Below are 15131 nucleotides of genomic sequence, written 5' to 3' on the forward strand. Positions count from 1 at the left end.
GTGAATTGGGCTAAGATGACATTCCTGGCACTTTGTCAGTCATTTTCAACAATGAAGAGAAAAAGCAAAGTATTGTTTGGTCATTTCTTTATTCTAAAAAAAACAACAAAAAAAACATGTCAAACACAAGTAGTTCAGTTTCCAGAATGTAAACAGCTTCTCACATACAGTACACACAAGCAGTTTTGCAAACAAAGGAACAACGGGAAGAAGAACGACTCCGAGCAAAGTGGACAGACGCTCTAAAGCCAAAGTGTGGTGATGAGCTGCTTCGCTGCCCCCTGGAGGCCGTTACTCACAAACGCAGGCAATGTGAGACTGGAAGCAGCAGCAGCACTGAACACAGATCTGCTTGAGAAGGCGGCGATAAAACAGGCAACTGGAATATGAGGGGAGATTCAGCAGGAGTAAGAACTAAAAGGTAAAATGCCGATCACTTGTTTTCTAAAGATGGCAGATATCGAAAAGAGAGTTTTGGAAGCAGAAACCTCGACTGTGGCCCAAACAAAGCGTTTCCAATAAAGTTACTCGTCCATAACGATTTTCACGTTACAGCAACACACTCCTTCCACGTGCCCTTTGACCCCCCCCCCGGGCTTCCTCCCTCTGGGCCAAGACAGGTCAGGACTTTAATAGAAGTACCAGAGAGAAAGTTGCCTTAAAGAACTGCACTGAGACGACTTGACCGAGGCGTCAGTGCATCTTTGAAAAAAAAACTTTTGGAATTTACCTTCACAACAAAACACTCAGTCATCGCAAGCAGCGAGTGATATTTTGGATTAAACATGAACCTACAGGAATACATGGCCAACTGGCAGAGAGAGATAACCCAACACTCATGTCTGTACTTCAGCGAGGCCCCAACCAGCCGGCAGCAGTAAGACTGGAGGGAAGCAAACACTTGCTATAGATTCCTACAAAACACAATATGAAACATGTCGTATTTAATTTATGAATCTGTTAAAGTGTATAGGTCAATTTGTCAGGGTTATTTTTACAAAACCAACACATGTGTTAATCACAGCTTCAGGGCCCTGTCACATGTTAATGCAAAACAAACAAAGTTGATATATTCAACCCCCTCGCTCCCACAGATAACAAGTAAATGGGAGAAGGTTTACCGCGGATATATTTGCATGTGTGTGACCGTGCCCTTATTTACAGTTAGACAGATGTTGACCTCTAGTAAGAACCAGTCTCGCTGTCAACCAACTTCCTTAAAGTGAGCCGTCGGCTGGCGTTAGCGTCAATCTGACCCTGAAGACATAGAGGCAACTCCCCGCAAGAAACTGACAATATCGTCAACCTCGCATGTCTCAGGTGGAGGAAGCGAGACGACACGTGTCTGGAGACTCGAGGGACAATGTGCTTTTAAAGCAATAACAGGACTTTGGCAGAACATTTTCCTTCTTCTTGAATAACATCCCAGGAATGAAGAGTCAGTGAGAGCAGGCGTGTTTCACAGCAACTCATGTTTGATTCGGCTGCTCGTCACAGGGACCAGTGTGACCATTGACTCCAACACTGGACTGGTGAAAAAGATCTGTGGCAACACGTCTGGTTGAAAGGACCGACACAGTCCAAACTCTTCTTCTCCTTCGTACTCAGTCAATAATTATCATAATAATAATAAAGTATGCACTAGCTAAACTACTTGCAGTCACTGACTGCCTATCTAGAGCTCAAGTCTAGTCAAAGAAACAGGAAAACATCACTCCAGTTAATACTAGTAATACATGGCTATGAGAGGAGAGATCTCGGGTTGTCTTTTTTGCCCGATTCAGGATTTCCAAGACTAAACTCGCAGCTCTCGGGACGAAGCTCGGGTTCTTTGAAGATGCATCTCCTCGCTCCTGTGAGGGTCCGAGTTTTAAAGCACGCAAGGAAAAAAAGGCAAAACTATCCACACCATCAAAATGAGTTTCTAATTTACACGACCTCCCAGGAGGAGAAGGTTTGGCTCAGATGTGAGAAACTCTTCCTCTTTTTTTTCCTTTCTTTTTCCTGAAGGCTGTTTGGATGACTTGATACCTGCCTAGTGGAACCTACAGTGTATATTATATACACGTGTGTGCGTGTTCAACCACACTCCTCTACAATCCAGATGTTCAACAGTTACCATGGAGATGGGCAGGTGGGTTTGCTCTATATGGTCAACAGCTTGATGATCCAGTGTCTTTGTCTTGATTTTCTCTGTGTGTGTAGGTGTGTGTGTGTGTGTGTGTGTGTGACACTAGAGAACAATCGTCTGGAGGTAGGTGTGTCAGTACAGTGAAGGGGCTTCAGATCACCAATGCAGTGGACTCTGTTGCTGCGCCCCTCACTCTCTACCTGCCACGTTTTAGGAACTGAGACGTCACCTTAGGGACTCGAGAATGTTTGATTGAACATGTGACGTGTCGTGTTCCCAGAGACAACAGGGAACGTTGCAGTAACAAGTAGAAGGAATTTTCTTTGAGAAAAGAGAGACAAATGGGTTTGTCTGCATGCTAGTGTGTGTGTGCTTCTACTGCTACTGTTGTGTGTGTGTGTGTGTGTGTGTGTGTGTGTGTGTGTGTCTCTGCGTGTGTGTGTGTCATCAGTGCGAGTTGGACTGCTCCACTTTGAGCCCGACCAGTGAAGGAGGCAGCTGCCCCGCTGCAGTGCTGGAGGAGGAGGAGCTGGGTGGAGAAGCCCTGAGGCTGGAGCTCCCTGAGGAGGAGGTGGTCACCGCGGGACGGATGAGGGGAGGTGGCGGGTGGTTGTGGGGCGCTCGGTTCTGCAGCGGGCGAGTCTGAAGAGGAGGCGGCTGACGGAGGAGGCTCGGGGGAGCCGAGGGAGGCGCGGGACGCAGCAGTGGTGGAGGCTGGGAGAAAGATGACGGCGTCTGGGTGGAGGATGGAGGAGAGGAGCTGTCGGCAGCATCTGAGGGAAAGTCCTCCATTTTGACCTGAGGGGAAGGAGGAGACGGAGGTGGAGGTGGAGGACAATTAGTAAAGACAAGATGAAGTGAGATAAGGGGGACGGTTGGAGATAGGTTTTGCGAAAACAAGGAAAGAGAAAATAATGTCTAACATCACGTTTGCTTTCTGACAGGCCTCACCTCGTCCTCCTCTGCACCTCCGTCTGTTGCTGCCGTGATCTCCTCGCCGCTCCTCCTCGGGTCCTTCTGGTCGCGGCTGGTGGCCACCTGCTCGGCTGCCCACTCCCTCAGCACCTCGTCCAGGTTGAACCTGCGCCGGTAGCTCACGAAGAACGAACTCACCTGAAACCAACGAGAAAGACGCGTTTGAGAAAAAATGGCGTATGACAGTAAGTTGTGCCATGTTCAAGGACACAGAGTCCGACAATGGACCAATTAGAGGAGGGATAATGGAGATTATACTCATCCCATAAAAGACACATGCTAATCTAGACGCAGGGATGAGGGGGTAATTGCAGAAGAGATGAAAAGCTGATAGGCAGCTCGCTGAGAGTGCAAAGTTAGACTGAGGTCAGAACGAGAGATGAGAGGTGGAAGAGGATGCTCACCTGAGCTGGCGTCTTGGTTCCTATCACCTCTGCAATGGCTGCAAAGTCTTTACCATAGCGACGGATGGCTGGAGACAGAGAGAGAGAGAGAGAAAATCCATCAGGTTCATGTTGTCTCTATGCGTCACTTACAGGCTCTTCATTGGATTTAAAATGCTGCAGAAACGGCTGCAGTGTGTGTGTGTGTGTGTGAGAGAGGAAACGCAGGGACGAGTGGATGTGTAGTGAGCTGGCTTGTTGATGCGTGTGTTTTCTGTCGACCTTCAGCCGAGGTCGTCTGACCTAGTGCACCTGCTCTTTTACAGGCCTGACCTGCTTCGCCCTCTCTCCCCTGCTGTTAATGCTGCACAGCTGCAGTAGCTGTGACTCCAATGCTCCAAGGTGCATTGACAGGAGCTGCAAAGCGAAAGTGGGGAGATTTCCCTTCCAACCACTGTATTAACCTTGAGTCCTGCCTGACTTGTGAATTAGCACCACAGGCAGGAATCTCCTGTAACACCTACGTTAACCCAGTGCCTCTCACACTGCGCCGATCTTAATTGTCTGTTGGTAATAATGGGGAAATTTGACCTTCATGTTTTCCGAATCAGTTAATGTTTACTCGTGTTTATGAATATTTAAACGCTGCCCAAACTGCAAGTTTTCATTTAGAAAGGATGCAGCACTCCTGCAAACTTGATTAATTCATTCTTGAGTTCTGGCCAAAAACATGTTAATAAAACTGCATAGGCCCATGTGAGACCTGGTATAGACATCCATCCTGAGAGATCCGCTCACAAGTGGACAGTGTGAAGTAGGCATGTTTACATGTGCTCCACAGGGATCATTTGAGTGAAACAAATGAAGCATTTAAATAAACCTGCAGCAGAGTAATAAGGAGATGTACTGTTTTGTCATACAGTTCCAACACATGCATTTCAGGCTCTATGAGGTGACTCTACAGGAGGGCGAGGAAGATGAGGCTGCAGCCTTGACTCACCCTGCACAGCCAGGAGCTGCTCCTCTGTGGTCCAACGAGAGTTCATCTTCGGGGTAGGCTGAGAAAGGGAGAGAGGAGTGAGATTAGAGCGTGACAGGGGTACAGTAGGTGGTAAGAACGATGAGGAGAAAGAGGTGAAAATGACAGCACGAGAGCAAAGAGCAGATTAAGACTAATCTCATTCCCGCAAGGGGTGAAATTATATCTGGAGGGAATTGGGGAAGGGCAAAATGAATAAATGAGGAGAGGAGGGACGAGCTGAGTAAAGTCATTAGAGTCAGGAAACAAAAATCATAGCATAGATAGATGAGGGATGTAAAGGGAAGAAAATGAAGAGAGGCTGGAGTGGAGAAAAAGATTTACCTCAGCCGCTCTGAACACATCAACACCTGCATTAAGACTCTGTTTCACGCTACTGTTGTTCTGTTTAATGGACTGAACCTGAAAGAGAGGAGGGAAAAGGATTAGAGAATACAATGTACAATAATTGGGAAAACAGATGCCATGAAACAATAATCTGTAACTCCGGGTAGATACAAAGAAGCTCCTTTAACTTTTAACATGTGGTAACTCACAACTGTCGCTGCTCAATCAAAGCAAGTAGCTGAGATTTTAAAATGTCAATAGTGATAGAATATACTTTTTTTTGGTCACGTTTCCACCTGCTCTTTCAGCCCCTGATCTGGTTGTTAAACTATTTTTTGTTTTATTATTGTAACTAAACGACCCTTCACCGACATCAAATTCATTTTGTTTGTTGCACAGAAAACGTGATTGTTGCACTCTACATGTCTGTAGGAGGTGTTAGATGACAAAGTCAAATCCTTTTGAATTCCATTTAAAGTACCTCTAGATGTACAGTAGTTTGATTAATTAGGTTTGTTTACAGCACATCAACACAGGCGTCAACCCTTATCACCAAAAGCTCTCAAATATCATTGTCTTTCCAAGTTCATAACTTTGTCTGTTCCTGTACATTCATGGCACCTCTTTCATTCTGAGGAATTTGTATTCTTGTAATTTTTGTTATCTATAACGTGTTGGAAACGTTAGCAACTGTTGTGAATCCTGCAAGGGATCTCCTGCTGTATTCTCACAAGAGCTATCTCGTACAATATCGTGACATTTTAGAAGGGGCTGGCAGGAAAAACTCCTGAGAATGTCCGTAGTAATTCACTGACACATTTGCGTTATCACATACAGCCCCTCCAGATGATTTCAGGTGATTATCTGGAGTTCAGTGTATGTCTGAAAGCAGCTATACATACTTGTCTCTTCAGTGACACAAGCGTCGTGTCCAGCTGTCGTACAGACAGCACCCCGGCATCTTGAGAGGCTGAAAGGGACATGATATCTGCCTGCTCCAGGTACATGCCCTTCGGTGGCCTGCGGCGGGCTCGGAGCGGGTGGTGGCGATACTGGGCCCCGATATTCTCCTTCTTTATCGGCCCAGAGCGACTGGGGGTGGGCTTCTCTGAGTTAGCGCTGGGGGTCTGTTTCACTGGCTTTGTGGACAGAGAAATCACCAAATAAAAACCAGCAACCAAAAGGGTAGAATCAACGTATAATAAATGAAGATGAAATGAAGGATAAAGAGAGAATTGATTTGGCTGTGCTGATCTCCTCAGGCAAGTCATGACTTGTGAAAAAAGAAATGTGTTTTTCCTTTACCTCTTTCTTGCCATTGAGCTCAAAGTCGCTATCACTGCCGGGGTCTCCTTCCTCCACCTCATCATTACTGAAACACAAAAAGTAAAACAGAGAAATGAAACCCAAACTGTAAATAATATCCAAGGATCTCATCTATATATTATTCTCTGGTTTCCTCAGGTGAATATGCTTATCAAGTGTCATTTAACAAAGCAGTTTTGGAAATGTAAGCTATCGGGTCACTTGTGTCTGAGAGAACTTTGTTTCCTTCCTCTAATATATATTCATTCTTTCTTCTTCTCCCTCTCCTCACCCAGCACACTCAGTTTCCTCCGGAGGGATCATTAACCTTTCATTGATTCTCATACCTGTCTTCTCGCTCTCTCTTGTTGACCAGCCTCCTGGCCTGTCGGTCCATCACTGACGTCCTGGTCCTGGTCTTCTTCCAGCTGTAGTAGTACTTTACCAAGCTGGAGATCGGCTTGTCTGGCAGCTACACAAACACAGCCCGTTGATGAATTGAGTATTACATACTAAAATTTATTTGAAAATTACAGTACTAGATATACTGCCGGGGTGTGTTTGTGTGTTATTCTCCCAGTCTCTCACCATCTGCTGGATGCGGTGGAAGCTCTTGCCGTGGAAGCTGAAGGCCTGTTCGAACAGCACTTTATCCTCCAATGTCCACTCGTCAGGGAACGGGGTGAAGTTGGCGAGGTCGGCCAGTGAGCGCTCCACATCGTGTTTGTGCCACAGCAACATGCCCAGGGCCTGGTGGGACGTGAGGGCAAAGGGGAAGCCAAACATTTTTTGGGAGAGTTCAATTTAAGTAGAGGGACAAGATACAGAGGCCAAGTGAATATTATTTAAGTTGTAAAATGTAGAGGGAACACAAATGTTTTAAGGGAAAATAGGAAAGATTAATCTTACCTGTTCCATGTTGTATCCATGTTTTTCTTTGGACATCAGGATATACTCATCCACTAGAATAAAGAGAGAATTGATTTAAGAGGAGGTAAGAAAGATGAATGAATAGAGAGAGAGCAGGAAAGAGAGGAGAAAGGCAAAAAGCACTAAAGTATGCTGTGGACAGTTGGAAAGGCAAAACCGCTAGGGATGGTTAAAAAAAATGGGAAGATGAAGAAAGGAGCAAAGAATGAATATAAAGCAAACAAAAAGGACCTAACTGAAGGTCAAGTTGTAGTGAATGTAAGGTACGTTTGGGTGTGTTTGTGTGTGTGTGTGTGTGTGTGTGTGTGTGTGTGTGTGTGTGTGTGTGTGTGTGTGTGTGTGTGTGTGTGTGTGTGTGTGTGTGTGTGTGTGTGTTTGTGTTTGTGTGTGTGTGTGTGTGTGTGTGTGGCTTACACATGGCATCGGAAAGCAGAGGGTTGGGACACCACACCAACATGCTCCTCTGGTCCTTCTCATTGTAGCGGGTTGGACTGTCTAGTGATGAAAACAAAACACAGTTTCAGACATTGCATCCACACATGTAGGTTACACTTCCCCTACACCTTTTAAATCCATAGATCTCTCTCTCTCTTTCCCCTCAGACATTATATTTACTTTAACTTCCATCATATTTTTCTTTTAGGTAAAGACTACTTCTTCGGCTCCATCTTCATTTGAACTAAATGGAGGGGGGTAGTACTTAATGAAAAGGACAGAAAAAACAGGCATTGTACAGTAACTACAGACTATCTGGGGCCCATTTCAGTTTTTAGTGCAGAACAACCCCTTTTTTTTTTACTCAGCAAACAGATTTTATAGCTTTTAAGATTTCAGTTTCATCTGAAAAACTGACTATTTTTTGGAAAAAAGCATTTTACTTTAGACATTTTGCAAAAGTTCTCTCTCCATTGTCCTGGATTCCCACATTAACTCTGGTAATTGACATTGATCTGTCTCTTCATCTGCATTCTCCTCTCTCCTCCGTTTCAATGTCCTCTGCTCACCTCTAGGCCCCTTTAACAACCTCAATTTTCTGCCTCTCTCTATTCCTCTGCCTTTTTATCTCTCCATTTGTCACCTCCCTTCCTCCCAACCTTTGCTATGTGCCAGCTCACCTGGTTTGAACTCTGGGATATGAGCTTGGTAGTCTCCTCCCACTCGGATCATACTGTCTGTGGAGAGAGACAATATTTTAGAGAGGGACAGAGAAAGATGGAGAAGAGGATTGGGGACAAGGATTCCAGTAACAAGGCAGACATTTCCCTAGAAGTAGTAGAGCTGGATCGACAGGATTAAAAGACGTTAACAGAGGAGACAGAAGGAGTCACCGACAGGGTGACACAAGACACAGCAAACACAGAGGATAATAAGCACCTTCTATTATATTTTGTGCTAAGTCTTCTAACGGGTTTGCTCTATCAAGGCTCTGCTATGGGATAATCCAAGTTTGTTAGAGGACTGCATACCAACTCAGAACCGGAGTTAGACAAAAGTTACTTTTCCTCAATGACAAAATACTGCATCAGCTTGATAAGTGTACAGTTGAATTACACTGCTTTTAAATAGAATGAGTACAAGGCTTCTCAAAAAAATTATCAAATAGATGAAAGCCTTCAATGTCTGAGAGAAACCTTTAATGTTTCAGAGAAACCATTAATGTTTCAGAGAAATCTTTAATGTTTCAGGGAAACATTCTCTTTTTTATTGAGAGGAGTCATGCAGGTCCCGATGCAACTCGTGTTATTTTTTTATGTACGTACTTATCAGATGACCGTCAAAATATGTGGCCTTTGCTGTGTAAAGTAGTGCTGCTTGATTACTTTTTCATAAAAATGCTGTAATGTTTTAAAAGAGGCATTCTTTACTTCAAGTAAGGTACTATAAACCTTGTGGGGAAACCCTGAGGATATGTAATTAATATAAAAAGCAGTGCAAACAATGCTCCTCTTGTTACGCAGTTCACCCCTTGCGTACATATCCAGGTCAAACCAGGAAAACATGTGACTGATAACCTCCAGGAATAAAGACTTCTTTTAAATCAACAATTTAAATTACATCACAGTCACGTGTCAGCCGCAGCATGTAGTGAGTCGCTGTCATTTATCATGATAAAGATCAAACGGTTGCTGGTTTCACAGTATAGTGTGTTAAAATTCCTTATTGTTAGTTGCACCATTTAGTCTTTAATCACTGTAATTAACATGGTGATTTGGTTGATACAGCATCAACCAAGCTAAAAAGTCTCCAAGATGGCCCAGCAAGCCATGTTAGTTTTTTTTGGGTTTTAAAAACAAGGCGGACGGAGCCGTTACACCAGGAGAGCTGCTAGCGCTCTGGACATAGTCAGCATCCCCAGTCACAAAATCAAATGCATTTAACAAACGTTGATATTTTGACCTGACCCTGACAATTGGGATCAATGTAAAGACTCGATGTAACACGTTTATAATAATTAAAATGTTATTGACATAAATACATTATTCAAATACAAAACTCCGCAGTTATTTCAGTTTGTGTATCAGTACTTTTAAAGTTTAAAGTAAACTAAGTAATATCAGCACATTTGACCTCAATAATAAAAATAACCATGATCATTTAGGTCACTGTAATCATGTAACTACATTTTCACTATTTTATCTGGATTTTCATCATGGTAACATTTTCATCCATATGGCCTCTACATGAGAGAAATCCAAACAGTTGAAGGGGAAATAAAAAGGAGAGAGTGACAATGTGATTGCAGACATTAAGTAATCAGTGCTGCGGTGAAGCGAGCAAAAAATGCTGTAGAAGAGATGGGGAGAGAGAGAGGCTGGAAGCCAAGGAATGAAGAGAAGGGAAGCAGAGTGAGAGGAGGAAGAGACAGATTACTGTTTCCACAGGGACAGTGGACAGGAAGGGAGGAGAAGGAGATGATAGAAACTGGAGTAAATGGTAAGAATTGGGTGGGGATAGGCAGGAAGGGGAGCAGAAAAGAAGAAAGAAGAATTGATGGAAGGAAGGAGGAGGACGACGAATATGAGACGTTACCAAAGATAAATATTGAGATAGAAATGAGACATTGATTAGGAAGAGGAGGAGAAAATATTAAGACTGAAAATGAGGAGGAGGAGGAGGATGGATGTAGTGTTTGCAATAATCTTAATAGTCAAGTGTCTTTAGAGCCATCCATAACTATTCCACTTGTAGTGCTGTGCTTGGTCTAAAAATATGTCCCTTGTCCGTGTGCACGGTGAGAGAATGGTAACCCAATGAAAGATCAACAGAGAGTCAGTGGGTGAAGGAGTGACAGAGGAAGGAAAGATGCAAGTGGGCAGAGGATGACAAGGATGGAGGAGAGCAGGAGGGTACCACAGAGGAGAGAAAGCAGTGTGCAGGGCCTTATGAAGCACTGCAGCAATGCAACTCATGCAAGACAACAGCTTCCATCATGTCTGTATTTAAGAACCCTGGGTGCAAGCTTCAGGTCAGAGTCACATGCACAGATATGAAATAGTAACATGTTGATTCAATTCTTCACTTAAGCAACTCAGACGTCAGTAAAAAAGATTTCATTTTAACGTTTGTGTGTGTGTGTCTACCATGAGCATGCTCCTCATCGCTGCTCTCCTCCTCAGAGTGTGGTAGGCTGTTGCCGTTGGTTACAGTCTTGGCTCTGCTCCTGGACAGGACCCCGGACCCCGAGCGCTCCATCACTGAGGGCATATCTGTACAAAAAAACAAACACACAAACCCTAAATATAAACTTCCACCTCTTTGACACCTATGTCAATCTATCAGTTAATTTTTCTCATAAGTTGGCTTTGATGTTATCATTTAAAACCTTATTTAGAAAAATACCTAGTTCACTTTTTTTTTAAGTAGAACAACATCTTATGCTCATACCTTGGAAATGTTCCCATTATTCCCTTGTTTATTCTAAGCAATAACATCCAGTACACTTATGAACAAATTCTGACAATAACCTCAAGTCAGACTATCATTATCACTTGCTAGCTCTCAGCGTCACCTTTACCTGGTGTCTGTCAAAGCAAAATTCACATTGACCTTGCACCTGCACCAGTTGAGTTGGAGCTAGCTAAAATCCCAGCAGTTAGGTTATATTACAAGCTGGAAAGTCTCACAATGCAAGAATCTGATGCAAGACTTCACTTTCGAGCGATTTACAGGAAATACTTGTTGTGTAAATCTTGAGCAATGACGAAATGAAAAAGAAATACTACAAAAAACAATAATAGCAATCATCAGTTCCATACGGGGTCAGTAGCATACAGCTGTTAAAATACATTATACAAGTTATTTTTTAAATAAACCGGAACTAGATCGGTGTTCCCTGTAAGTTTATACGGTCCAGGTATCATAATCGGTATCGGGAAGGGACAAAGGGCATTTGTGCTATCGCCTGACAATTAGACAAACTGATAATTGAGGGAAAACATATCAGATTAATCTAAAACTGAATTGGTCATAAAAAAAGACCAAGTGTTGCTGCCTTGTCCTGTCATGACCCATACTGAACAGGTCCATGCATATTACGTAACACTTTTAACATGTCTAAATGTGATGTCTTATTTTTAGACTGGGATCTTTTCCAGTACCCCAACATGAACATATGTATGTATCACAAAACTGACACCAAAGTCAAAGCACAGTCTGCACCACAAACCATCATATACAACATACATGACAATTATTTCCATTTCAGGAACATGGGGCGGGGGAAAGGCTTGAAAACACTCATCCACACACAAAAGCCAACTAATGCTCCAAACTATTGACAAAGTGGCAGCATCCGACTAACGATATGGGAAACAACGTGTCATGGACAACAGAGAGGCATTCTGCATGGAGGGGGCTCTGCTACCATCCACAGTCACTTGTATGTTATTGTGGCACAGCCTCGTTTCTTCCTCGCTCATTCTCTCTCTCTGTATCTCCGGACCAGTCAGTGCCACAGTTGCACAAAAGACTAGACGGTCAGTTGAGGACACAGCTCCGCACGGTGGGAAATAGTAACACACTCGAACTCCTTCCGCGTACACAGGTGACCACAAATACAAGATATCGACCGGATATGAGGCAGATCGGGTTGTTGTAATCACCAAACCAAGTTAACTAAAAACTGCTCTGGTCCCCCGTCGGCACATCAGCAACTTCATCTCCGGTTAGCTAACTTGAAACGCGCCCGGTTTGAAACAAAGCGGGGACCAGCGGTTTCAAACCGACATATTTTAAAAACGCGATCGCTGCTGCTTGGGGGGACGGGGGCCAAATCGTTTACAGCCCAGAGAGATTAAACCACATCTACCAAACTCAGAGTAGACAATGCAAGTGTCTGAGCCTCTCTGGGGGTCTTTGTCTGATCGCTGCTCCCGGTGGCCCCCGCAACTACGACAGCTGCCCTCCTCCAACTTCACTTGGGGTGAAATAACCACAACTTCGTGAACGCATCTCCCCTCGTTTAAATCTACAGAACCTCGATGCGTGTCGAAGTCTGGTGTATCAGCTACAAATGAGTGAGAAGCTTAAGTAACTTTCTCAGGAAGAGTTTTCGTAGGGAGCCTCGAACACTGCTTCGGACGGGAGCCTCGATCTCCGCCACAACAATCAACTTTTAAGAGAGAATACGAATACCAAATAATACGAACTAATACTATAAAATAGTGATTAATAGTTAATCTGGCGAAGCAGAAGCTATTTGTTGCCAGTAGAAGTGTTGCTCAACCAACCACTTGTGTTTGCAATCGATTTTTAACAATAGCATATGGCATATATAGCATATGGATTACTTTTTGTCACTTGTCACAATATATACATATCTATGTATGTTACACAAAAATGATCAATATTGCAAACACAGTCGAATGAGTTTAATGTGATAAATTCATATTTTGTTATACATTTTACATGTGTAAATTGGTAATCTAATGCACCTTTTTTTTTTATTTGATGCATCCTTTTTTAACTCATACCTTCAAATATTATATATAAAATAGCCTTATAGTGACTAATAATATACTCGTGGGTCTCAGGATTGAGTTAAGAGTGACTTGTGGTAGTGTTTTTACTTGGCACATGGAAAATTGCAATATTACTACTCTCTAAGTATCATTTACATAACAATAGCTGTAAATTCATTTCACGATCGTTCGGTATTAAACATTTGAGGCGATGGACTCAGAGCCGGGGTCCCATCTGAGCCCACGTTTTCTGACTAAATCGATATTCTGGAAGCTTTGCTGAGCAGTTATCTGTGTCACACTTTGAAGTCCTTTTGTTTTCCCCCACGCTTACGTTGCTGTTACTACTACTACTGACGCTACTGATGCTACTGTGTGCTGCTGCTGGTGGTGTGGAGGAAAAACTCGCTCTCCGGGTTATTATAACACTACTTGTCGGTGCGTTCCGGGACATTTAGGGGCTAACTAGTCTATGAAGTCATTTCTGGCGATTGAACAATAATAAAAGAAGAAATAAAAACAGGCGAAATGTCTTCTTCTTCTTCCCCCGCTCCTCCTCCTCCTCCTCCTCCCTCTCACCAAAGTGCAGAGCTGAAGTCAAACCTAGTTGGGATGCTAGCGTTAGCAGGCTAGCTTGCGGGGCTACGTGAGTAACGTTAATAGTTGGAAGTGGGGAGAGAACAGTGGCACCGTACCTGCGTTCCGCTTCCCTCCGCTTTCCACCGCACACAAAACTTCTCGGCGGCGAGCAGTGGCCCCTGGAAGTGCTGCGAGCGACCCGCGGAGCCCGAAACGGCTTAATTCCTGCTTAATTGATGCACACGGTCAGTACAATGAAGTGAGCGAGCGCGGAGACATGGAAGCAGCCGCGAGTGAGTGTGTGTGTGAGTGCCGGGGGAGGCGGACAACACCCGGAGAAAAGTGAGGTGGACGTCCGCCCGGATGCGTTCGCCTCTCCCAACCAACCAGCCGTTTGGATTGACGAGAAATAGTCCCGCAAAACTAGTATCTGTAGTCCACTCCTGCTTTCCAGTTAGATCGCTTAGCATCTGATTTAACGCGTAAAAGTGCATTGTACCAGCTCATCTAAATTAAGCCTAGTTTAAAACAAATCTGACTTTACATTTATTTCCGGCTGGTTTGCACTTTGATTATTAATCAGAGTTAATCTAGTGTATTTATCTGCAATATAAACAGGTATTTATCAGTTATGGTCTCTTAATCTGCCATCTCTCCAAATCCCATAAATTAGGGACTACTTGCCAGTGTGTCGGCGGAGGGATTCGTCAGCTGTGCATCTCTGTGCTGAGACAGGCTGTCCAGACTTGCACTGATGTATGCACGTTGGAGGAGGGGGGCGATTCGACCGAGTGTGTGCGTGCGCACATGTGTGCGCGCGTATGATAGTGCACGTGTCGCCAAGAGCAGGCGTGTGACTTCGCTCCCTGACCTGACGATGACTCAGACAAACAGCCTCAACGTACTTTTTTATTTATGTTTTATTTAACATGTCGAACAAGTCCAAAATCATGGAGTTCTGCTCTCTCTCTCTCTCTCTCTCTCTCTCTCTCTCTCTCTCTCTCTCTCTCTCTCTCTCTCTCTCTCTCTCTCTCTCTCTCTCTCTCTCTTGCTCTCTCGCCCTCTGGTTGTGTGTGTGTGTGCTTATGTGTGCAGCAATATATATGTGTGCGGGCACAGGTGGAATAGTGTATGTGTGCGTGTGTGTGTTTGTGTGTGCAGAATGGGAAGTGTTTCAGTCGAAGCAGGATTTCTCACCTGATGCTGGCAATAAGCAGAATACTCCGCCTCTCACACACACACACACACACACACACACACACACACCTGCACACATGTTTGTATCTCAGTGAGGACACTCGTTGACATAATACATTCACTAGCCCCTCACTCTAACCTTAACCAACCAAACTAAACCCCTAAACCTAATTCTAACCCAAAGCCTGAAACCAAGCCTTGACCCTCAAACAACCATTTGAAAAAGTGAGGACCAGTGGAAATGTCTTCACTTTCAAAAATGTCCTCACTCTGTAGGGTCTATGCTTAAACATGTCCTCACACAT

The 15131-nt window shown here is 44.0% G+C and overlaps 1 protein-coding gene across 1 annotated transcript; it reads right to left on the reverse strand.

Annotated features, from left to right (window-relative positions):
* Nucleotides 1-83: 83 nt before the first annotated feature.
* rcor2 (REST corepressor 2) lies at nt 84-13907 on the reverse strand. Its single transcript, XM_062384604.1, has 14 exons — nt 13746-13907; nt 10672-10797; nt 8206-8262; nt 7505-7585; nt 7070-7122; nt 6749-6910; nt 6508-6632; nt 6161-6227; nt 5758-5994; nt 4853-4930; nt 4490-4547; nt 3511-3578; nt 3083-3244; nt 84-2929 (listed from the first exon to the last, which is right to left on the reverse strand). The coding sequence occupies exons 2-14, from the start codon at nt 10793-10795 to the stop codon at nt 2579-2581; spliced, it is 1623 nt and encodes a 540-aa protein (XP_062240588.1). The 5' UTR covers nt 10796-10797; nt 13746-13907; the 3' UTR covers nt 84-2578.
* Between the last annotated feature and the right edge of the window lie 1224 nt (nt 13908-15131).

This window comes from Platichthys flesus, chromosome 24 (genome assembly GCF_949316205.1).
Source record: "Platichthys flesus chromosome 24, fPlaFle2.1, whole genome shotgun sequence".
In the NCBI taxonomy this organism is placed as follows: domain Eukaryota; kingdom Metazoa; phylum Chordata; class Actinopteri; order Pleuronectiformes; family Pleuronectidae; genus Platichthys; species Platichthys flesus.